The sequence below is a fragment of the Belonocnema kinseyi genome, chromosome 10 (assembly GCF_010883055.1).
Source record: "Belonocnema kinseyi isolate 2016_QV_RU_SX_M_011 chromosome 10, B_treatae_v1, whole genome shotgun sequence".
Taxonomy (NCBI): domain Eukaryota; kingdom Metazoa; phylum Arthropoda; class Insecta; order Hymenoptera; family Cynipidae; genus Belonocnema; species Belonocnema kinseyi.
In genome coordinates, this window is record NC_046666.1 from 40,473,255 (window position 1) to 40,499,579 (window position 26,325).

The 26,325-nt window shown below is 24.0% G+C and overlaps 1 protein-coding gene across 7 annotated transcripts in view; it reads left to right on the forward strand.

Moving 5' to 3' along the window:
• LOC117181631 (endophilin-A) overlaps positions 1 to 26,325 on the forward strand; it is a 144,724-nt gene that overhangs the window by 100,882 nt on the left and 17,517 nt on the right. Inside the window, exons 6-11 of one of the 7 annotated variants that reach the window (XM_033374510.1) lie at positions 1,872 to 1,938; positions 7,241 to 7,309; positions 14,863 to 14,972; positions 18,916 to 19,019; positions 22,723 to 22,835; positions 26,234 to 26,320. In XM_033374510.1, coding sequence (XP_033230401.1) covers positions 1,872 to 1,938; positions 7,241 to 7,309; positions 14,863 to 14,972; positions 18,916 to 19,019; positions 22,723 to 22,835; positions 26,234 to 26,320 — 550 coding nt within the window. The remainder of the gene's footprint in view (positions 1 to 1,871; positions 1,939 to 7,240; positions 7,310 to 14,862; positions 14,973 to 18,915; positions 19,020 to 22,722; positions 22,836 to 26,233; positions 26,321 to 26,325) is intronic. The other 6 variants (XM_033374511.1, XM_033374514.1, XM_033374515.1 and 3 more) reach the window with 6 other exon arrangements.

Here is a 26,325-nt window from a genome sequence, read left to right on the forward strand (position 1 = left end):
ATTCCCGATGATAGCTGCAGGGCGTGCCATGCACACCCCGAGCATTTAGCTCACATACGATCTAGTTGTCCAACACACGCGGAAACGACCTACATTCAAAGGTACAATGCGGCACTAAGAGTACTGTATTGCTAATAGCCTAAAAAGCATCCCTGCGTGTCAACAATATGCTAGAACACTTGCGGGAAAAATGCAGAAGGCGGTTGTCCTTGGGTCGCTTCGTGTTCTTAGGGTCCACGAGGCTTTTGCTGGATCGTCGTATTGATTCCTTTACAGACTGTAACCATCTATCTCACGGTTGTGAGACGTGGTTATGGCTGAAATTTTACCGCGATTTCGCTGGAAACGGGTGCAATTTTTCAGATTAGCACCCGCTAATATATATATATATATATCACTTTTGAACCAAATTGTTGAATTTTTGGCTAAACAGTTACACTTTTATCCCAGAAAGATGAAAATCTTGAATTCTCTACCAAATAGTTGCATTTTTATCCAAGGTACAAAAGTGATATTTTTTTGTTGAAAATTCTGCTGTTGTGTTGAAAATTTAACTATTATTTCGTAGAAAATTTACTTCTTGTTTAAAATTTACATTTTGGTGTTGAAAAATGTACTGAAGTCTTTGCTGGATGAAAGTTCAACTTTAACAAAAAAATTTGTTGTTCTTTTATTAAGAAATCTTCTTTTTTCATAAAAATTTAATCTTTCTTGGATAAAAATGTAACTATTTGGCAGACAATTCAATAATTCTGTTTAAAAGTCATCATTTTTGGTTTAAAATTCGTCTTTTTGGATCGAAAATTCAATTTTTCTCGTAGTTACATATTCCTTGTTTAAAATTAATATTTTGATTGTGAAAAGTCAGTGAAATCATTTTTAACAGAAAATTCAAATCTTTTTTTGAAAATTTATCTTTTTGATTTAAAAAATAATCTGTTCTAGTAGAAATTCAGTTTTTTTAAATTAAAAAAAAATTTTTTGGTTGAAAATTATTCTTCTTTGCTTGAGTATTCAACTGTTTTTTTTGTTGTTGAAAGATTTGATTAAATCGCTTTGTTAAGAACTCATTGTTTTTTTCAATATTTTAATCTCTTGTAAAAAAAATCATCTCTTTGGTTGAAAGTTTAACTATTTTTTGAAAATTAATCTTTTATAATATTTTATATATATTGAAGGATTATGTCTTTGGTTGAAAATGAAACTATTTAGTGGAAAAAACTTAGTTTTGTTTAAAATTAATTCTTTAACTGTAAATGTAACTTTTCTATTTTTAAAGATTGATCTTTTTATTTAAAAATTCTCCTTTTTCGGTTTCATTTTTGTTCAGTAAAAATGCATCAGTGTCGTGATTAATTAATTTTTTGCTGAAAAGTCATATTTTTTATTTAAAATTCAATTTTTGCAGAGAAAATGCGTCCTTTGCTTGAAGGTTCAATAATTTAGATAAAATTTTATTCCTTTCTTAAGTGAAAAATCTTTTCTTGTTGAAAATTCGTCTTTTTGGTTTTAAAATTACTTTTTTTATAAATTTGATAAATATTATTTCACTGAAAATTCCAGTCTTTTTTAAAGAGCCATTTATTGTAGTAGACTATACATTTTTTGTTTAAAGTAAATGATTGAATTCGAAAATTCGTATCTGAACTACCGTTTTATTCCATTTAGAAAAGATTCTTTGTTAAAAATATTACACAATTAAAATGCTGGTATTTGAATATTAATGATGAAGGAAAATGAAAAATTAGTCAAGAAAAAATCAGAGAATTTTGAGAATGAACTAGCAAAACAGTTTTGAAAACTAAAAATTACGTACAATAAGAGGCAGGTACGTAATTTAAGTACCTCCCCTTAATACTTGATTTTTGCAGCATCATCGGAAGAAACTCCAAGGACGTAGGCTGGATTTCGACTGCAAAAGGAGGCGCCAAGCGAAAGGTAAAGATGTGATTCGGGTTTTGGGTGAGGAAATCGATAGGCTAAATATGACATTATTTTTAGTCATTTGGAGGCTTCCAAATTGAAATGCATCCAATGGAAATGATAAGTAGGTTTGACCTACATTTCATTCTTGAGGAAAATCCATTTTTCTTCAGGCTTTAGTCTCTAACTCAGGGTGTCTGCAGGTCAGGGAAACCCTGAAAATCAGGGAAAATTCAGAAAATTTTGTTGGACGAGGAAAAGTCAGAGATTTAAACAAAAAATTTCCAAATTCAGAAAATTATCAGGGTTAACCAACAGTCATTTTTCGTAACTTTTTAAATATAAAGTCACTATACTCACTTTTTAGAATGAACAGATCGTTTTAGTCACTTTTCGTTGAATTTTTAAATAAACAAATGGGTTATCTACTCTTGAATTCAGGTGTATACCTATTTTTGAATTATTTCGAAATATGTTAGAGTATTTTAAAAGATTCTAAGGCATTTTCAAAAGATTCCCAAAATTTGAAGGTATTTCAAATTGTTTAGAAGATTTTATGGTATTTTGAAAATTTCCAAGAAATTTTCGAGAGCCTTAGAAAGTTTAAAGGGGTTTCAAATGATGGAAATGGCCGAGAATTTTATGAGACCGGGGAAAATCGGGAAATGAAAGTGAATTTATTTTATGAAAGGGAATTTTACAAAATTTTTAGAATAAAAATGTTGTCCAACTTTGATTTCAACCGTTTTTGAAGTAATTTTTTAAATTGCCATTTTTTTCATTATTATATCATGCAGTTTAGAATGCTTACTTCGAAAATCGTTTACTTTAAAAATGTTCCATTTTATATTTTTAATTTTGAAAAGCATATATTTTGTTTTAAAGAATTTTAAAATGCAGTTTTAAAGGTTTAAAAAATTAAAAATCAAAAGTTTTTAAAATCAAAGATTTAAAAAAAACAGATGTCTTTTATCAACTGTAAATAATTAATTTGACCAAACAATTCTCAATCCGTTCAAAATGTGAGAATTTCCAGATTGTAATTGTTTCAATTCAAAAGTCTTAATAAGAATTGAAATTGATATATCATTTATTTCGATGATTTTATTTTGTAAATAAAAATGTTCATGATTTATAAATAATATATTTTTAATTCAGAGTTTAAGGGATTTAAAAAGATTTTAAATATTTTATGGCATTTTCAAAGATTCCAAGCCATTTTCTAAAGACTTGAAAATATTTCAAAGAATTTCCAGATATTTAAATGATTTTAAGGAAATTAAAAAATTTTCATGGGAATTAAAACAATTTTCTAGGACTACTTTTTATCTAAGGTTTTAGGATATTTTAAAATATTCCAAGGATTTTATAATCTTGCGAAAGGATTTCAATGATTTTAAGATTTTTGAAAAGCTTTCAAAGTATTTTGAATAATTTTTTAACTTACGTTATAATTAATTTCAGAGAATTTATTTACGAAAATTGAGAGATTTTATAAGATTTAATATATTTTTAAATATTTAAAGGTATTTTCAGTAGATTTTAATAATTTTAAGGAATTAAAAAAATTTCAAAGGATATGACATTTTTTAGGGCATTTAAAAATATTCTAAGAAACTCTCAAGTGCTTAAGAAAATGACGAGGGATTTCAAAAGATTGTGAAGATTTTGAATTACTTTAGGATATTTTAAAAGATGCAAAGGAAATTTTAAATGATTTCCGCAATTTATAGGACTTATAAGGTTTTAGAATATTTAAACATTTTCCAAAGAATTTTTAAAACGTATTTTTTATGTATTTTTGAAAATTCCAAATTATCAAGGTATTCAAAAGATTTAAATGAAGTTAAAAATTGTTTTAAGGGATTGAAAATGATTTTAAGGAATAAAAAAATATTCCAAAGTATTTGAAATATTTTAGGGTATTTCAAAAAATTCCAATGGATTTTATAGTATTCCCGAGGATTTTATTGATTTTAAAGGTTTTCATAAGCTCTCAAATTATTTACATAAAATTTTGTTTATAACATTTTAATCAATTTTAAAGAATTCATTTAGAAGAATTTCATAGGATTTAAAAGATCTTCAAATATATCAAAGACGAAGATTTGAAAGATATTCAAAAATTTTAATATATTTCAACTGATTTTAATAATGTCAAAGGTTTTTAAAAAATTTCAAAGGATTTAAATATTCTTAGTGTATCTAAAAAGATTTCAAGAAATTTTAAAAATATTCTTCTAATTTAAGTGGATTTAAAAAAATTTGAAATATGTTAGGGTATTTTTAAAGATTCCACGACATTTTTAATTGATTTCAGTAATTAAATAAAATTTTTAATGATTCGAAATGTTGTAGGATATTTTAAAAAATCCCAAGGTATTTTCAAAAAATTATAAAAGTTTTAAGGGATATTCAAGGATTTTCAAATGTTTAAGGGTATTGCCACAGATTTTAAGACTTTAGGTTATTTTAAAGTATTAAAGGTAATTTTAACTTAATTTAAATTATGTAAAGGGATTTGAAAAAATTTAAGGTATTTTTAAAAATTCCAAGGCATTTTTAAGCGCTCTAAAAAATTACAAGGGATTTCAAAATATTTTATAAATTTTTGAATATGTTAGGGTATTTTAAAAGATTCTAAGGAATTTTCAATTGATTTCAGTAATTTAATGGCATTTAAATCACTTCAAGAGATTTTAAAGGATTTGAAATACTTTACGTTATTCAATTTTAAACAAATTTCATACAGTTGTAAAGAATTTCCTAAAATCTCGTAAAATATGAAATAATTTTGAAGGACCTAGAAAGTTTTTAGATATTTTAAGATATTCCAAGGGACTTTATAATTTAATATTTCAATAGATTTCAAATAATTTATTAAGAATCATTAAGGAATTTTGTATGATTTTAAAGACTTGAAGAAATTTTCAAATAATTTTTGCATTTCATTTGAATTCATTTGGAATTCTACCTGATTAAATAAATTTTTAGTAAATAAAAATTAATTTATTTTATGATCTTTCAAATTCTTTGGAATTCTTGGAAATTCTCTTGATTTTTTTTTCATTCTTCGACATTCCATCAATTCTAATTAATGCAATTAATTTTTTTAAATTTCTGTTTAATTCATCCTAAAGTTTTTTTAATCTTACCTTGGATTTGTAGACATTTGAGCAAATTTTTTTGAATTCTCTTGAATTTTTATAAAGTTATTTTAAGCTTATTGAATCCATTGAATTTTAGCATATTTTTAAATTGTTTTCAATCCACCTCAATTTTTTCAAAGTCAGCTTGAATTTTTATTCATTTAAAGGAATTCTTCTCATTTTCCCCTAAATTCCTTTAAATGTGCTATTGGGAATGGTGGTATACCATTTCGCCACCTGGTGCCTAAAACAGGAACTAGAAAGCGTGGGTACAATTTTAAAGTTGTGCATTAACTTTGGCATAAAAGAGTTTTTAAGATATTTTTATGAAGTATAAAAGAATGATTTAATACTAAAAACAAATAGTTTTAGATATAATTTCCATATTATACAGTGAAAAAACACAATTTTGCAAATTGGTTAAAAAAAAATATTATTGAACTATTTCATGTAAGTTTCAATGAATTTAGATTTAAATAAACTTGAATTAATGTATGTAGCGACAAATTTTATCCAGATTATGCGAAGAATACGAATAATAGACTTTTTAGGGTGGCCGTTTTAATTTAAAAAAAAAATCCGATCATTTTCCGGTTCGCAAATATTATTCACGGTCAATGAAATTTAAAAAGTCGAACTTTAAAGCTAACATTTTGCCATTTCAATGAATAAAAACTGAACTGCAAATGAAAGGACTCAAAGTGGAACTCTTGAATTTCAAACTTTTAATGTAATTTACACATATAAAATAAAAGCTACTAACAATTTTGTACTGAATAATTTTTAATTTAATGCAGTTAAACTGAAAAATAAATTTTTTATCTTTTATGAATTGTAGAGTCCAAAGATTCAGATTCAGTTATAAATATATAATTCCACGTTATCATTTTCAGTGCTCTAAAGCATCAATTGAAGAATCAATCAATGAATTAAAAAATTTCAAAATTATACCATTTAAAGCAGTTTTAAGCCAGAAACATTAAAAATTCAACGATTACATTTTTTAAAATTAAAAGTTAAATTATTTATATTTTAAATGGTTAAAAAATCCTTAAAATGCTTCTAAATTTTATTTGAAAATCTAAAAACATCTGCATGTTGTTTACATTTTTTTTCTTCAATTTTTAAATTATTTTTGGAATTATTTCAAAACTTCTAAACATCCTTTAAAATGAATCCAGTTTTTTCTAAAGTTCTTTTCACATTCTGCCAAATGAATCAAATTTCCTTAAAATCTTCCACATTCGTTTTTGATAATTTTGTAAATCTTTCTAAATCTTTTTGAATAATAACTCAAAATTATCTTTTCAAAATAAAAATCATTATTAATTTTCATAGGAAATGTTTTTTAGTCTTCTGAAGCTATTCCAAACTCTTAAAAATGTTAAAAAATTTTTTGTTCGAAGTCTGCCAAAATCGATATTTTGGCGGTACACGTACACACTTTGTTTAAATTATTTCAAATCATTTCAAATTTTAAATTGAATTTGAATTTTTTCATAATTTTTAAATATTCCTTCAACTTTCTTGAATTTGTTTAAAGAATAATATGTGTTCAATTTTTATTTATACATCGAAGTTCAACAATTTTACTTACAAATTAATTTTTTTTAATAGAACAATTGAAATGTAACGTTAAAAATTTAGTTTTTAATATTTAAATATAATTACACATTTTAAATAAACAGTCAGATATTGATAAAAATTAAGTCATTTTTAATTTTTTTTTTTTTTTTAAATTTCAAATTGTGAATGGTTTAAAAATGGAATTTAAAAAAAATGAACTGCTGCCACCTTGTTCTAACAACTTTTCTTTAGGAAGTAAGAATAAAAAAATTATTGTTTTACGTTCACGATTTCTTTTTGGAAGCCTCTGAGTAAAGAAAACTATAATCATCAAAATGATGAAATTTCCTTCATTTGGGAATGGTAGAAAAGAAAAAAAAGTAGTTAATCTGAAAGCACGGGATGTTTTGCATGTGAATGAAAGAAATGGAAAAAAAACTTATTGTTAGTCTTCTTCCTAGTTTCGAATTTTCAAAGGTTCTGTGCACACATTTTTCCTTTTGGATCAGTGTCTTTTGACAGATCCTTGATTCCAAGTTTCTATATAAAAATAGATTGACTTGCTTTTTCTTTTGTTCGCTGCATTTTGGTTCGAATATTAGCCGCAGGAAAGATGTCATCGAGTCCACATTGCGGAAGCCCAGCAAGGGCAAGTCCTTCGACTCATGTTGGTACGTGGAAATCACCACGGGCTTTATTTTTAGGCACTTTTTCACCTCAATATTTTTTTTCAATGAATTATACATTTTAAGGGAGTGGGGCTCTAAGGCCCTTTTTGAGCCCACATCACATTTTAAAGGATATTAGGATTTTAGTAATTTTTTTTTTTCTAATATTATAAATTTATTATATTTTGGAAATAATTTAAATTGCAAATAAAAAAATGCCAAAAAGTTAATTTTAAGCAAAATAATTTGAATGTTTTAAACTTTTTCAAATTCTTTTATCTTTCTTGAAATTTCAGGCCTCGAATTCACCACATTATTCACAATCACATTTTAAAGGATATTAGGATTTCATTAATTTAATTTTTTTTTAATATTATAAATTGATTATATTGTGGAACTAAATTTAATTGCAAATCAAAAATAATTCCAAAACGTTAATTTTAAGCAAAATTATTTAAATGTTTGAAACTTTTTCCAATTCTTTTAAATTCTTTTATCGTTCTTGAAATTTCAGGCATCGAATTCACCACACTATGCACAATCACATTTTAAAGGATATTAGGATTTCAGTAATTTAATTTTTTTTAATATTATAAATTGATTATATTTGGAAATAATTTTAATTGCAATTAAAAAATAATTCCAAAAAGTTCATTTAAAGCAAAATAATTTGAATGTTTTAAACTTTTTCAAATTCTTTTATCTTTCTTGAAATTTCAGTCCTCGAATTCACCACACTATTCACAATTTTTTTAAAGCTATGACACTATTTTTCTCTACTATTTTGAAAAAAATGACACTAATGACACTATTTTTGCACAATTTATTAATGACTGATTATTAATAATTAATTAACTAGTTCAAATTTCTACCAGTAGTTGAATTTTCAACGAAAAAATCTGATTTCTCAAGAAAAAATGTAATAGTTGATACTTAAACAAACAAATGATTTTAATTCTAAAGTAAAAACAGTTTAATTGAACCAAAAAGAGAGAATTTATAACAAAATAGCTGAATCCTAAACCAAAAAAGAATAATTTTGAACCATAGAGTTTCATTTTCAAACCGAAAAATATGACTTTAAAAGAAGGTAGTTTTCAACCGAATAGTTAAATTTTCAACGAAAAAGGTGAACTTTGAAAACAGAGGATTAATTTTATACCAGCAAAGATCAACATTCAACTAAAAAAATATCAATTTTCGAACCAAACAATTGACTTTCTTTACCAAAAAAGTTGATTTACTACCAAAAAATACTAATTTTCAACAAAGTACACAAATTTTCAACTAAATATTTAAATTTTGCACCAAATTATTGAACTTCCAAGCCAATAATTAGAATTTTTTACAACAGTTGAATTTTCGACATAAAAGTTAATGTTTTAACCGAAAAAGATTAATTTATAAACAGACAGTTAAATTTTGTAATCAAATAGATGAATGTTTTATAAAGTAGTTGAATTTTTAGAAAAAAAGTCAATAAAAGAATCAATTGTGAACCAAATAATACAATTTTTAAGCAACAAATTTAAATTAAATTAAATTAAATGAATTTTATATGAAAACAATAACCCGAGAATATAAATTTTAAAGAGAAAGATGACTTTTCATCACAGAAGATTAATTTTCTAACATAAAAGATGAATTCTCAACAAAATACATGAATTTTTAACCAAGACGATTCAATTTCATAAAAAAAATTAATTTTCAACGAAATTTGAACATCTGTAACCAAATAATTAAATTTTCTACGAAATTGATGAATTTCAAGCACAGAATACGAATTTTCTACTAAAAATTTGCCTTTTTAACCAAAAAAGTGAAATTTCAACACAAAGATACGCATTTTTAAACCAAAAAGATGAATTTTTAGCAAAGCAGTTGAATTTTCAATGAAAAATAAGTTTTTTAGTAAAAAAAGAAAAGAAGATTTTAATCAAATTGTTGAATTTTCAAGCCAAAAATACGAGTCTTCATCAAAATAGTTGAATCTTAACCAAGAAAGAATTTTCTTTCAAAAGAAAGAACCAAATTTTCTATCCAATTGATGAATTTTCAACCAAGCAGCTTATTTTTCTATCAAACAGACTAATTTTAAACAAATTGCGTAAATTTTCAACTGAATATTTATAACAATGGACGTGATGTTAGTCCAATTTTAATTTATAAATTTTTTTCTAAATTTAAATGAAATTAGATGAAATGAATTTCATAGGAAAATCATATTTTCAATAAATACAATTAGTTCAATATTTATTTATGTTTGAATAAATTAATTTTGTTTGATTCATGTTTGTTTTATATTATTTTTATTCTTAAATATTTGTTTACTAAACAGTAGAATTTTTAAAATCAAAAAGATCCTCTTTAGCCTAAAATTAAGCAGATAAAATTCCATTTAAGAGAATTAATTTTCAATAAAAAATAGTTTTCCTACATAACAGTGTAATTTTGTGCCAAATAATTCAATTTTCATTCTCTACAAAATTGCTCAATTCCCAAGCCAAAAAGACGAATTTTCTAGAAAACAGTCAAATTTTGAACCCGAAAATACGAATTTTTATGAAAAAAAATGATTTTCAACTATTCAGTTGAATTTTCAAGAAAAGAGTTAAATTTTCATTCAAAGCGATAAATTTTCAACGGAGAAATGTCTTACTTAAATCTTCATCTAAAACAAATTAATTTTCAATCCGTTTTTCTACCAAAAAATAAGAATTATCAATTATATATTTAAATTTTTCACAAAATTGTTGAATTTTCGAGCTAAAAATAAAAATTTTCAACAAAATAGTTGAATTTTCTAAAAAAAAAACAACTAATTTTCAATAAATTACATAAATTTTCAACAGAATATTTTAACAATAAACGTGATGTTAGTCCAATTTAAATTTATAAATTTATTTCTAAATTTAAATGAAATTAGGTGAAATGAATTTCATAGGAAAATCATATTTTCAATAAATAAAATTAAATAAAATTAGTTCAACATTTATTTATTTATGTTTGAATAAATTAATTTTGTTTGGTTCATTTTTGTTTTACATTTTTTTATTCCTAAATAATTTTTACTAAGCAATCGAATTTTTAAAATCAAAAAGATCCTTTGTAACCTAAAATTAAGCAGATAAATTTCCATTTAAGATAATTAATTTTCAATTTAAAAAAATGGTTTTCCTACATAACAGTTGATTTTTGTGCCAAATAATTCAAGTTCCATTTTCTACAAAATTGTTCAATTCTCAAGCCAAAAAGACGAATTTTCTACAAACCATTCAAATCTTGAATCCGAAAATATAAAGCTTTATGAAAAAAAAATTTTCAACCATTCAGTTGAATTTTCAAGAAAAAAGTTAAATTTTCATTCAAAACGCGAAATTTTCAACGGAGAAATATTTTACTTAAGTCTTTATCTAAACCAGATTAATTTTCAATCTGATTTTCTACCAAAAATAAGAATTTTCAATTATATAATTAAATTTTTCACCAAATTGTTGAATTTTCGTGCTAAAAATACGAATTTTCAACAAAACAGTTGAATTTTCTACAAAAAAAAAACAACTAATTTTCAATAAATTAGATGAATTTTCAACTGAATATTTATACCAATGGACGTGATGTTAGTCCAATTTAAATTTATAAATTTCTTTCTAAATTTAAATGAAAGTAGATGAAATGAATTTCATAGGAAAATCATATTTTCAATAAATACAATTAATTCAATATTTATTTATTCATGTTTGAATAAATTAATTTTGTTTGATTCATTTTTGATTTATATTTTTTTATTCCTAAATATTCTTTACTAAACAGTCGAATTTTTAACAAAACATTCGAATTTTCTACAAAACATTAAGATTTTCTTCAAATTAGTTGAATTTTCAATAAACAAAATTTTTTAGTCGCGAAAGGAAAATGGCAATCAGATGGTTGATTTTTCAAGCCGAATGATCTGTTTTCTCCAAAATAGTAGACTTTTCAGCTGAAAATAATGAAATCTTAACTAATAATAGTTTAAAAAATTGTATTGGCTTCTATTAATTCAGTTCGCATTTAAGTGGAAAACGAGAAAAAGAGAATAGGGAAAAGACCATGAAGCCTGCTATAAAAAATAGGACTGTACACTATTTTGACATTATTTTTAAGTTTTGCCACACTATTTACACTATGTTTTATTTCTGAAGTGAGTTCGAGGCCTGCATTCTTTTAATTTCCTCTGAATTCTTGTAAATTCATTGAATTTTTTTCAAATCCCTAGTGAAATCTTGGAATTATTTTTGAGTTCTTGAATCGCACGAATTCAGGAAATTCAGAGAAATAGCGAAGATTTCAAGCCAGTGAAAAAGAATTTTTAAGAATTCGGAATAATTAAAAATAATTTCAATCCATTCAAAAGCCCGTAAAAGAATACAAAAGATTCAAGGAACTCAACAAATTTAAAGGAATTTAAAGTTAAAAAAAATTATGTTAAAATTAAAAAATCAGTGTGTCTAAAAAAGGGCCCTATTAATCCAGCTCCTTGTTAAAATTCTGCCGTTATTGCTGTGATACTTGATTTTTTTTTGCAAAAATGCGAACCTGGAAATTATACATTTAATTAATATTAATTAATTAATATATTAAAATATTCCTGCAGGTATTGTCATCAGTATTCAATTTTGCACGAACGCTTGTGGAAAACTCACTTAGAAAACGAGTCTTATCTATTGCTAGTCGCTTATTTAGTGCATGTATTTACTTCATGTGAACTTTATTTTTTATTTTATAATATATTTATTTTTTCAGAATATTGACACAGAATACAAAAACTCTATATAAAATTATTACATAAAGATTATTTATATTTTTCAATACATATTTATTAGTTTTGATTAAATTTTTGTTAAACAATTGGCAAACTATTGAAATTGATAAATTATATTATCAATTTTACAAGCTTGATTTGTGCAAAATTTAAAATTGATTGATTAATATCCTAAGGCTGGGCGAAACCAAAATAAAAATCTTTATTTGTTAGAGATCTAAAGAAATCATGACTTTTATGATAATTTCTCGAATTTTTGTTTAGAAAATATTTATATAATTTTCTTTCTTCTATCAGAAAATATTATTAAAAAAACATCTTTTTTTGTTTAATTTGCTAATATAATTTCTTATAATATATATAATATTTTATATAATTTGGGGACACGTGAGTTTTTCGATAAAATTTTCGAGGCTGAACAAAGTCAGCAAAATGTTTAAATATTATATAACAGGGATCACAGTACTTTTTTTTACTCAATTTCACCCTTTTTCCTCTATTTTTTTTACAAAGTTTTGATTTTTTTTTAATCTCTATAAACGGATTAAAATAATTAATCAAAAATTAATTAACCGAATAGATGAATTTTCAACAAAAATTATAAGTTTTCAAGAAAGAGAATAATTTGGAATAAAGTACTTCAACTTTCAACCCACTAGTTGATATTTTAAGCATGTAATATTTGAATTTTAAATCAAACATAGTTGAATTCAAAAATAAAATTTCGACACAATGGTTAAATTTGCAACCAGTCCTATGGATTTTTAACTAAAATGAATAATCATTGACGAAAAAAATTAATTTAAAAAAAAGTAGTTGAATTTTCCACCCCAAAAGAAGAATTTTAAAGAAAATTGTTAAATTCTCAATGAAAAAGATGAAATATAAATGGTGAAGTTACATTCTTAAAGAAAAAAGATGAAAGTTGTACAAAAAATGAGAAAATTTCAAACCAAAACTGGAATACTTAAATTTTCAGTTAAAACAATACATCCTCAAGCAAAAAAAAAATAGTGAATTTTCAACTAATAAAGATTTTAATTTTAAATAAAACATAGTTAAATGCAACAAAAAAATATTAATTTAGAACAAAGTTTTTTAATTCTGACCAAAAAGGTTTAATTTTCAACCAAGGAGTTTCATTTTTGATCAAGAAAGATTGAAACGAAATAGCTAAATTTTCAATTAAAATAAATAAATTTATTGAAATAAGAAAAGACTTTTTATCGAAATAGTTCAACGTTCAAACAGAGATAAATTTTTAACTGAAATGATTTAATGATACATCGTTTTAGTTGAAAATTGAACGATTTAGTCGAAACTGCGTTTTGTTTCAAAATTAATTGTTTCAATTGAAAGGTTAGCTATTTCATTTTTGGTTTGAAAATTTGTTATTTTTCGTTTAAATTTCCTTGTTTTGTTGTTTAAAATCACAGGTGTTCAGATGATTTTTTTGTTGAAAATTCAACTATTTTATTAAAAATTTGTCTTCATTGTTTGAATTCAACTGTTGTTGAATAAACACTAAAAAAATTAAATTTTCAGTCTAGTAGTTGAATTAAAAAAAATAAATATTTTAATTTCAAATAAAAATCAGTTGAATTCAATCAAAATAGTTCAATTTTTAACAAAATAGTTCCATTCTGCCAAGAAAATCAACATTTAATCAGTTTCATTTTCAGTAAAAAGGACGAAATCTCGCGAAAAAGAAATATATATATATATATATATATAAAAAACGAATTTCACACAAAATAGTCAAAAAGACGAATTTTCGAATAAAATAACAAATCTTTTACCAAAAAATTAATTTTATCCAATTAGTTTAACATTAAACCGAGTATTTCTACTTTTAATAGAATTAGATTTTAATTTTAAATAAAAATCAGTTGAATTTAAACAAACAAGACGAATTTTGAACAAAATAGTCGAAGTCTTAACCCAAAAAGTTAAACTATCGCAATCGAACAGTTGCATTTTTAATAATAATAAACAAGTAAATTCCTACAAAAATTGATAAATCTTCAAACAGAAAATGGAATGGTTAAATTTTCAGTTTAAAGAATGAATTTTTAACCAAAGAGATACATTTTCAACAAAAATGATGCATCCTAAACCAAAAAATGAATTTTTAATTAAATATTAAACCTAGTATTTGAACTTTCAACCTGACAGTAAAATTTGTTTTGAAGAACTGAGAAATTTCAATCGATAAAAATTAAAAATACATGAGAAAACAAGTTACAAATTTAAGGATACAAAAACCGAAAAGAAGGTTTTTCAAACAGTAATTTTTTTGTTCTTCAAATTATTTTTTTCCAGCTACTTAGAAAAATATTTTGTACAATTGAAGGCTTTTTACCAAAAATAATAAATTAGAAATAATTGGCTATAATAAGAAATCAGAATCTATCTACTTATAACAAAAATTAAAAAAAAATGTTTGTTGGAAAAATCCATATTTTTTTACCTAAAATTGAAATTGAAATAAAATTGAAAACCGCTGTGATCCTTGGTATAATCAATTTACCCAAACTTTCGAGTCTAATTACTATTTTTACTATTTAAATTTAAGAAAATCAATCACAGAACCACACAATTACAACAAATCGTATTTTTAAATTTATAATTATTAATGTACAATAAATATTTAAACAATAAGTTAGTTTTAGATTATATTAAGTTTATTTTCAGAGAATGCAACCCGTAGTGCAACCTTTTAATTTCCCTATGACGCAAAATTTGCGTACAGGTTCTCACGTTTCAGACGATGAGATTCGCATGGCTGAAGAGAAATTCGCCGAAAGTCTTCATCTTGCCCAGATGGGCATGTTTAACTTACTAGAGAACGATGTAAGTTCAGTGAGTAACACATTTTACATCCACAAACATGAAGTCATAAATCTGGGTGTCTAGCGACCCGGACAACATGGAAATCTCCTTGAATTTTGTATGAGCACCTTCAATTTGATTTTTTTTTATTCTTTGCTTATCAATCATTTATTTTCTTGAAATACGAAGAGTAGCTTAAATATTTTAGTCTTTTGCTATTTCCTTTAATCTTTTAGTATTTTCATATTTAAAATGTATTGAATAATGATTAAATATATAATTTTTGTGATATTCAACTTGTGAATTATAAAAATTATTAGTTGAAAATGTGGATAGTAATTTACTCTCTTGGGGTTAGAATTTTTGAGCGGTTGATTGCTCCACTTTTTAGTGTACACCAGATTTCTATATTTTAAAATGATTTAGATATATGAATCGATTACAGAAGGATTTCAATGCTTTCAAAAGATTTTATAAAGCTTTCAAATATTTTACAAAGCTTTCAAACATTTTATAAAGATTTCAAGGATTTAAAAAGGTTTCAAAAGATTTTAGAAGATTACCAAACATTTCACAATGATTACAAAAATTTATCAAAGATGAAAAAGATTCAACAAAGACATGTACTTCAGATTTGAAAGGATTTAGACGATTTAAAAATATCTCAAAAAGATTGAGAATATTTCAAAATCTTTCAAGGATTTCAAACGGTTTCAAAATACTTCGAAAAGGTTTCAGAAAGATTTTAAAACTTTCAAAAGATTTTGCAACGCGTTTAAAGATTTCATGAAGATTTCAAGGATTTCAAATATTTTACAAAAATACAAAACATTTCACAAAACCGAGTACAACAGATTTCAAATATTTTGAAAGATTTCAAACGATTCCGAAAGGTTTCAAAATGATTTCAAGGATCTCAAAAGATTTTTGAAGATTTACAAATATTTAAGAATGATTTCAAGGATCTTGCAAATATTTCATAGATTTTACAGTAGTTAAAACATTTAACAAAGACATGCAGATCAGATTTTAAAAATTTCAAACGATTTAAAAAGATTTCAGAAAAGTTATAAGGATTTCAAAACATTGAAAAGATTTTAAATGGTTTAAAAAAACTTCACGAGGATTTCAAAAAGATTAAAAAGATTTAAGAAAGCTTTTAAAGATTTCACAAAGATTTCAAGGATTTCAAAGATTTTGCAACGATTCGACAAATTTCAAAATATTTCAAATAATTTAACAAAGATTTCAAAAGATTCAAAACGATTACAAAAAATTTGAAGGATTTCAAAGATTTCACAAATATTTAAAAGCTTTCACAAAGGCGTGTACGTCAGATTTCAAGTATTTCAAACAATTTAAAAAGATATGAAAAAGATTCAAAGATCTCAAAATATTTAATGTATTTCAAACGATTTAAAAAAACTTCACAAAGATTTCAAATATTTCAAAAGATTTAAAAAGATTTCTGAGCTTTCAAAAGATTTTACATCCATGTCAAAGATTTGAACAAGATTTCAAGGATTTTAAAGATTTAAAAATACTTAACAAAGATTTCAGAAAGATTTTAAATGTTTTAAGAGGTTTAAAAAGATTTTAAAAAGATTTCAAGGATTTCAAAGATTTCACAAAAGCGTGTACATCAGATTTTAAAGATCTTAAACGATTTAAAAAGATTTAGAAATATTTTCAAAATTTTCAAACGGTTTCAAAATACTTCGCAAATATTTTAGAAATATTTTTATCATTTTAAACGATTTGAAAAGACTTCAGAAGATTTCAAACAGTTTTTAAATATTTCAAAACATTTTAAACGATTTAGAAAATTTTTAAAAAGTTTTAAAGGATTTCAAGCGATTTCTAAATACTTCACAAAGATTTCAGAAAGATTTACAATATTTCAAAAGATTTCAAAAGATTTTGAAAGATTAAAAAGATTTCACCAGGGCGTGTACTTCAGATTTCAAAGACTTCAAACGATTAAAAAAAAATTTTCTATAAGTTTACAAAGATTCTAAAATATTTAACAAATTTCAAACGGTTTTAAAAGACTTCATAAAAAGTTTGAAAAAAATTTCAGATATTTCAAAAGATTTACAAAAGTTTTAAAGGTTTTAAAAGATTTCAAACATTTTAAAGATTTCAGAAAGGTAAAAAAGTACAAAAGTTTTCAAAAAATTTTAAAGATCTCACAGAATTTTTAAGGACTTCAACGAATTCAAAAAGAATCAAAAGATTTTACAAAGGCTTTATACATCAGGTTGCAAAGATTCTAAATATTTCAAAAGATTTAAAATTGTTTAAACTTTTGAAGATTTCAAGAGATTTCTCAAAGATTTCAGAAAGATTTGAAATATTTTAAAAATATTTAAAAAGATTTCAAAACAACTTAAAATATTTAATACATTTCAAACGGTTTCAAAAAACTGCACAAAGATGTCAAATATTTTAAAATATTTCAAAAGATTTCTAAGCTTTCAAAATATTTTACAAAGCTGTCAAAAATTTAATTAAGGTTTAAAAGATTTTAAACATATTAAAAGGATTTAAAAGATTTCAAAATACTTAACAAAGATTTCAGAAAGATTTCAAATATTTCAAGAGGTTTAAAAGGATTTTAAAAAGATTTCAAGGATTTCAAAGATTTCACAAAAGCGTATAAGTCAGATTTTAAAGATTTTAAACGATTTCAAAAGGTTTAAAAATATTTTCAAAGATTTCAAACGTTTTCAAAAAGATATAAATATTTGAAAACGTTTCAAAAGCTTTGAACTTGTGAAGATTTCACAAAGATTTTAGAAAGATTTCAAATATTTAAAAATATTCTAAAAAACCTCAGAAGATTTAAAGGATTTCAAAGATTTCAGAAAGGCATGCACACCAGATTTCAAACGACTTAGAAAGATTTTTAAAAAATTTCAAAGATTTCAAAAGATTTTAAATGGTTTGAAAATACTTTACAAAGCTTTCAGACAGATTTACAATATTTCAAAAGATTTTAATAGATTTTGAAAGATTAAAAACACTTAAGAATATATAAAAAAGAATTCAATGACTCAAAAGATTTAACGTAGGCGTCTACGTCAGATTTTAAAGATTTCAAACAATTAAAAAAATGACTATACGTTTAAAAAGATTTAAAAATATTCAAAAAATTTCAAACGGTTTTAAAAGACTTTATAAAAAGTTTAAAAAAAATTTCAAAGAATTTCACAAAGATTTTAAACATTTCAAAGATTTCATAAAGATTAAAAAAATTACAAAAGTGTTTAAAAAATTGTAAAAATCTCACAAAGGCTTTATATTTCAGGTTACCAAGATTCTAAATATTTCAAAAAATTTAAAAAGGTTTAAACTTTTGAAGATTTCAAGAGATTTCACAAAGATTTCAAATATTTAAAAAAAGTTAAAAAGATTTCAAGGATTTCATAGGCTTCACAAAATATTTAAAAGATTTCAGAAAGATTTCAAAAGATTTCAAAAGACTTTAGAATATATAAAAACCAATTCAATGATTAAAAAGATTTCAGTAAGGCGTATACATCAGATTTCAAAGATGTCAGCCGACTACAAAACTTCTATAAGTTTCCAAAGTTTTAAATATTTCAAAAGATTTCAAAGATTTTATAAATCATTACTCAGAATTTGTTATTATCAAATTCTAAAATAACATTTTAATATTTTTATTTTTAATATTTCTATAAAGTCAATAATTTCTTAATAACTTCTATTACATATTTATTTAATGAAATTTAACAAGACTAAAATTGCTCGCCAGCAAATATTGCAATCGCTATTTTTTTTACAAATAGAAAACGGTTATTTCACTGTTTAATTAATTAGAAAGGAAGCCTGGAAAAACTTGATTTATTGACCTGAAAAACCTGGAAAAGACATTAAATTTTCTTCCCAATATCGCTAGACACCCTGAATAAATAAATAATACGAATAATTTTTATTTTATTTGAAATAGGTCGAGCAAGTGGCACAATTAGCAACATTCAGCGAAGGCCTTCTCGAATATCACCAACAGTGCGTCGAAATTCTGAGGGTATTAACGGAAACGCTCCTGGAAAAGTACGTATCTCTTCTCTTGAACATTAAATTCGAGAAATATCTAACTTTACTGGCTTCAATCTCGAGGGGTATTAAATTCAGTGTTCTATAATCCTGTACAACTCGGAAACTGGTTTTAAGTGCTCGTCAAATTTAATTGAAGATAAATCAAATCCTTCAGAGAATGTTTGGGATGGATTATTAATCTACAATTTGATTTCAGAGGGATTTTTATTTTGAAGCTTTTCAATTTGTAAATAACAGACTTCACACCCTTTCCCTTATTTCCCTCTTTTACAAAGAAATTCTCTTTTGAAAATTTAATTATTTTCTTGATACTGCAACTATTTTCTTGAAAATTTGTTAAATTTTTTATTCAAAAGTAATTTTTTTTCAATTGACAATTTAACTATTCCATTTTTTGTTGAAAATGTTTCTTTTTGGTTCAAAATTCAACTTTTTTATTGGAAATTCAACAATTTTTGGTTGAATGTTAAACTCTTTTCGTGAAATTTCAATTTTTTAAAAATATTTATAATTTTAGTTTGAAAATTCATCTCTTTCTTTTGCTGATTTTTTTTGGGGTTTGGAATTAATTTTTCAACTGCTTTTCGCTAAAAGTTAATTTTTTCATTGAAAAGTCCCTATTATATTTTTCGTTTAAAATTCATTTAGTTGAAAATAAACTTTTTTGTTAAAAATTTGTTTCATTTTTGCTTAAAAATTAATTTTTTTCGTTGAAAATTTAACTATTCCATTTTGTTATTCAAAATAGGTCGTTTTTGGTTCAAAATTCGACTATTTGGTTAAAAATTCATCTGTTTTAGTTGAAAATTCAACTATTTAGTTGAAAGTTCGTGTATTTTGATACCATTCGTCTTTTTAGGTAGAAAACTAATCTTAAAATAGACTTTTTAATTGAAAATCCAACTATTTGGTTGGATGTTGAACTCTTTTATTGAAAATTAATTTTTTAAAGATTTATTATTTTAGTTAAAAATTTATCTTTTTAGTTAAAAATTTAGTTATTATGCTGAAATTGCTTTGGTTGAGAATTAATTTTCCAACTGTTTTTCGTTAAATTAAAAAAAAATTTAGTTTGAAAAGGCAACTGGGTGATTGGAAATTAATCTGTTTTGGTTAAGGATTCAACTATTTATTTGAAAATAAACTTTTTTAAATGGAAAATTTATATTTTCGGGATAAAAACTCTATTGTTTCGTAGAAAATTTGTATTTTTTTGCAATTAACTGTTTTTTATTTGAAATTAAAAACTTTATTGTTTGAAACAACAACTTCTATATCTTTGGTTGAGAATTCATGTTTTGATTAAATTCGACTATTTCTGATTTAAAATTAAAATTTTCTTTGTGTTGAAATATGAAATATTACATTTTTCGTTGAGGATTAATAAGTTTTAATTATAAATTCAATCATTTTTTCTTTAAATTTAATTCTTTTATTAAAAATTGAATTGTTTGTTTGAAAAATTCAAATTTTAGGTTTAAAGTTAAATTTTATGTTTAAAAACTGCACTATTTTTTTATAAATGTAAATGTTTGGTAATTAATCATTTTATTTATTAATAAAAATAACAATTTGTTTCAAAATTTATCTTGTTAGGTCAAAAATTTAACTATGTGGATAAAACTTCAACAATTTCAAAAAAAATTTAATTCTTTTCTTGATAATGTAATTATTTGGTTAAAAAGTCATATTGTTTCTTCGAAACTTCCATTGCTTTGTTGAAAATAGGACGTTATGAAATTGAAAATTCATCTGTTTTAGATAAAAAATTCATCTTGCCTGTTATTAAAACCTTTGGTTGAAAATAAACCTTTTTTAGTTAAAAATGCAACTATTTTGGTTGAAGTTAATTCTTTTTTGTTCGAAAATTAGACCATTTTTTTTTTAAATTTGTTTTTGAATCTTGACAATTCAACTGTTTGATTAAAAATTCATCTCTTTTGCGTAAAATTTCAACTATTTGTTTGTAAATGCAACGTTTTGGTCGTATATTCATTTTTCTTTCTTGAAAATTAAATTATGTGGTTGAAAAATCATCTTTCTTGGTCGAAAATTAATTGATTTGACTGAAAATGTAACGGTTCCATTTTTAATTGAAAATTAATCTCTTCAAGTTCATAGTTCAACAATTTGGATGGAAATTTGTCTTTTTAGTTGTAAATTCAACTAATTCTTTGAAATTATTAATTTAAATTATGAAATTAAATTGAAATTATTAAAAATTCTACTTTTCGGTTCTAAACTCAAGTATTGCATTTAAATGTTTATTAATTTAGATGAAAATGCAACATTTAGTTTAAAAATAAAACCATTTGGTTGAAAGTTAAACTCCTCTGTTAAAAGTTAATTTTTTGTTGGTTGAAGATTCATCGTTTTAATTAAAAAAATCATTTCTTTAGTTGAAAAATTAGAAGTTTGTTTGAAACCTTGTTTTTTCTTTCGATGGTTTTTAGTTAAAAAATTATCTTTTTATTAACTCAGAATTTAACTATTATTCCACTTAAATATTCCACAATCTTAGTTTAAACTTCATTTCTTTGGTTGAACATTCTTTTTTTTAACTAAAAATGTAATTATTCAATTTTTGGTTGCAATATTATTTTTTTAAGTTGAAAATTGGTCTTTTTTGTAAAAAACAAACTTTTTCTTGAAATTTAATGTTTCTGGTAAAAAATTCAATTATTCTAGGTAAGCATTCATCATTTCAGGCAAAAATTCATCTTTCTGGTTTAAAATTCAACTATTACAGTTAAATATTTACAATTTTTTGTAAAAATACATCACATTATTTGAAAATGTATCTATATTTTTGAAAGTTAGTTTTTTTTCTGTTGAAAGTAATTTTTTTAATTGAAAATTTAACATATTTTAATTGACAATTCCATAGTCGTAGTTGAAAATTCATCCGTTTGATTAAAAATTAATTTTTTTAACCTTAAATTTAATTATTTAAGCTATGGTTGACATTTTATCTTTTTTAGTAAAAATTAATTTTTTTGTTTGAAAATTCAACTATTTCATGTAAAGATTAATTGTTTTATTTGAAAACTCTTATGTTTGGTTCAAAATTACTTTTCTACACTAAAAATGTTACTATTTCCTTTTTAGATTAAAAATTGTCTTCTTTAATTAGAAATTCAACTATTTCGATAAAAATTTATCTATTTTGTTGAAAAATTTTCTTTTTTCTAAAGAAAATTAATATTTTTATTTTAAAATTAATCTTCTTGTTTAAGAATTCATCTTTTTGGTTGAAAATTTAAGTGTTCCACTGGAATATTCATAATTTTAGTGGAATTTTTCATCTTTTTGATTTGAAATGTAACTAGTCCAGTTGGAGATTCATAATTTCATTTGAAAATTCATCACTTTGGTTGAAAATTTAACTATTATTTGAAAATCTGTCTTTTTTTGTTAAAAAATTCATTTTTTCAACTAAAATGTAACTATTCCATATTTTGAAAACAAAAAGATATTTCGTAGTGAAAAATTTAAGTATTTTTTAAAAACTAATTTATTTTGCAATGCAAATTGAAAAACTTGTCGGCCGAATCACCACCCTGTTTATTAAAAAATTGTATTCCCTTATTATTCCTCTGTTTGCGTGAATAATTACACATTTAAAATTGTTTTTGTAGTTAATTTAGTTGTTGGAACTGAAAATTTAAAAAAGCAATGATAAAATTGTTAATTACAGGAAAGACGAGGCGGCGAATCGTCCGAAACTGAACTTCATACCGAAAACGTTAGCTGATCTCCATGTGGACACATTGTCAGATGGCATGAATGGTGGGAACTTCTCTGTTCACGGTAAAACACATATTACAGAATACAGATAAAATAATTTCGGAATCAGGGGCTGACTGTCTAATCGTTTCTTCCCTCCTTGCGATGTGACTTTTGCATTTGCTGCAAAGATTCGTTACTTTGCCTTCTTTATCTATGAATATTACACATTCTATCACCTTACAATCGTAACTAAAAATTTATCAACTTTCTTCAGGGTGTCTGTCTGACAGGAAAACCGGAAAAGGGCCGAAAATTTGTTTAACGGAAAAAGCCGGGAATTTTCTGTGATCGGAATTTTTCATTCGATTCTACTAAAATGAATCTTAAAAGTATTTTAAAAAATATTTAAAAAAAAATAAAAAAAAGTTTTAAAGCATTTTATTTTAAAAGTATTAAAAATAATTTATTAGTCTCAGTTTGTTCAATCAGGAAACGAATAATGAAACCGACTTTATTTGTCGATAATGAAAATAAATAATATAACAAAAGTAGTAATCAATAAAAATGTATAAGCTGTACTTATGATTTCGAATCGGGGTGTTTGAAAAATATATTTTCAATTCTGATTTTGAAAAGGGAATTTTCTGAAAGAATTATTATAGTTCTGACTTTGAATAGGGAATTTTTGAAAAGAATGGTAATTTTTATAACAAGAAGTATTTATTCCCATCGAAAAAATTACAATTTACATCTTTAACAAGGAATTTTCGAACTTCGCATTTTCCCAAAGAATTAAAATTTTAACTTGGAATCGGGAATTTTCGAAAAAAATATATAATTCTGACATGGAGCGGGGAATTTTCGACAAAAAATTAAAATAACTGGAATAAACAAAGGTTTAATAAAGTTTAAATTTGATTTGGAACAATGAATTTTTGAGAAAAATAAAAATTTTGAGTTGGAATGGAAAATTTCACCAAGCAATATTATTTTTAAATCTGAATTAGATCGTAGAATTTTAGGAAAAAATTACTATTATTCTGATCTGGAGCAAGGAATTTTCCAAAAAAAATAAAATAACTAGAATAAAAAAGTTTATTAAAGTTTAAATTTGATTTGGAACAGTGAATTTTTAAGAAAAATATATAAATTTTTGAGTTGGAATGGGAAATTTTCCGAAGCAATATTATTTTAAAATCTGAATTAGATCGGAGAATTTGAAAAAAAAATTATTATTATTATTCAGATATGGAGCAAGCAATTTTTGAAAATAATTAAATTATAATTTTCTGGAAGAATTATAATTCCGATTTGGAAAAATGCATTGTTCAAAAGAATTACAATTTTGACTTTTAACGGGAGATTTTTGAAAAGAACTATAATTCTGAAACGGAGCAGGGACTTTTCCAACAAAAAAATCAAAAATTAAAACAACTAAAATAAAAAAAAGTATTTTAAAGTTTAAATTTGATTCGTAACAATCAATTTTAGAGAAAAATAAAATTTTTGAGTTAGAATGGGAAATTTTCCGAAGCAATATTGTTTTTCTGAAATCAGAATTATAATTCTGATTTGGAAAAGTGAATTTTCCAAAAGAATTACAATTTTGACTTGTATTGGGGAATTCTCGAAAAGAACTATAATTCTGACATGGAGCAGGGAATTAAAAAAAAAATAATAATAAAATTAAAAAATTAAAAATTAAAATAACTAGATTTAAAATAGTTTAGTAAAGTTTCAATTTTATACGGAACAGTTAATTTTTTGAAAAAAAATACAAATTTTGGGTTGGAATGGGGAATTTCCCGAAGCAATATTATTTTTATATCTGAATTACATCCAAGAATTTTAGGAATAAAATGAATATTATTCAGATCTTGAGCAAGGAATTTTTCAAAATAATTATAATTATCACTTGTAGGTTAAAATTTTGTAGAAGAATTATAATTCTGATTTGGAAAAGGGAATTTTCCAAAAGAACTAAAATTTTGGTTTGGAATGCGGAATTTTCGAAAAAAAACTATAATTCTTTCATGGAGCAGGGAATTTTTGAAAATAATTAAAATTCTGAGTTATACCTAGATTAAAAAAAAAGAAGTATAATAAATTTTTAATTTGACTGTGAACACTGAATTTTCGAGAGAAATTTTTATTTTGAGTTGGAAATTTTCTGAAGCAATATTATTTATAACTGTGCATTGAATCGGAGAAATTTAGGGAAAAAATATTATTTTCAAATTCGGAATAAGGAATTTTCGAAAAAACCTTAATTTCTAACTGGAAATAGGAAAATGTACGAGAAGAATTATAATTTCAATTTAAAAAAGTGAATTTTCGAAAAGAATTACAATTTCTCCTCGAAATGATGAATTTTCGAAACGAATTATAATTCTGATTTAGAAAAGAAAATTTTCGAACAAACTTATAATTTTTAGTTGGAACGGGAAATTTTCCAAAACAATATTATATGTAAATATGAATTATATGAGAGAATTTTATGGGAAAAAATTATAGTTCAGTCATGGAACTAGGAATTTTTCAAGGAAAAACTATAATTTTGACTTGGAAGAGGAAATTTTCAAGAAAAAAATATTATTCAGTTCTGGAATAAGAGATTTTCAAAATTAACTATAATTCTGACATGGAATTTTCCAAGAAAATTATAATTCTGAGTTACATCTTAAATAATTTTTGGATTAGGAAATTTTCAAAAGTAATATTGTATGTAAATCTATATTGGATCTGAGAATTTTAGGGAAAAAATTATTACTCAGATCTGGAAGAAAGAATTTTTGAAAAAGTTTATAATTCTCACTGAAAAGAAGAAATTTTCAAAAAGAGTTATAATTCTGATTTTGAACAGGGAATTTTCGAAAAGAAATATGATTCTGACATGGAAAGATGCATTTTTTTCAAAAATATTATAATTTTAACTTGAAGCGGTGAATTTTGAAAAAAAAATTTGATTTGAAACAGAAAATTTCTTCAAACAATTACAATTTTGACTTAGAACAGGGAATTTAACTAATAAAAATGAGATTCTGATTCAAAAACAGGGAATTTTTCGAAGTAACTATATAATTCTGACATGGAAATTTCAGAAAAGTGTAATCCCCTGATCCGAAAAATAAAAAATCGACCCGGAGAAAACTGGAAAATGTCAGGAAATTAAAAATCAACTTTCCGGCAGACACTCTGATTTATTCTCTATTTTTATATCTGACTTTCTGAATGACACACTAACAAAAAAGCAATTCCAGTTATAAAATGGTTGTGGGTTCCCAAATTTAGTAACTAAAATTCTAATTCAAAAACGTGCTTTTGGTATTAATTTTAAAAATTATTTGGAACCGGATTGAAGCTTTTGATTAAAAAAAAATCAATATTGACACACGACACTACAGATTTTCGATTTTACCAACCTAGATCTGTGTTTAATTGTTGAAATTTTGAATATCTCTTCTTCTGGCCTATCTTAGGGTCAAGAGCCGGGTCTCCGGTCTCTGGAGAAGGGAAGCGCTCACAACTCGAGCTTTTTCCGGCCGGAAACCCGCCGTCTGCTAATGGTAAA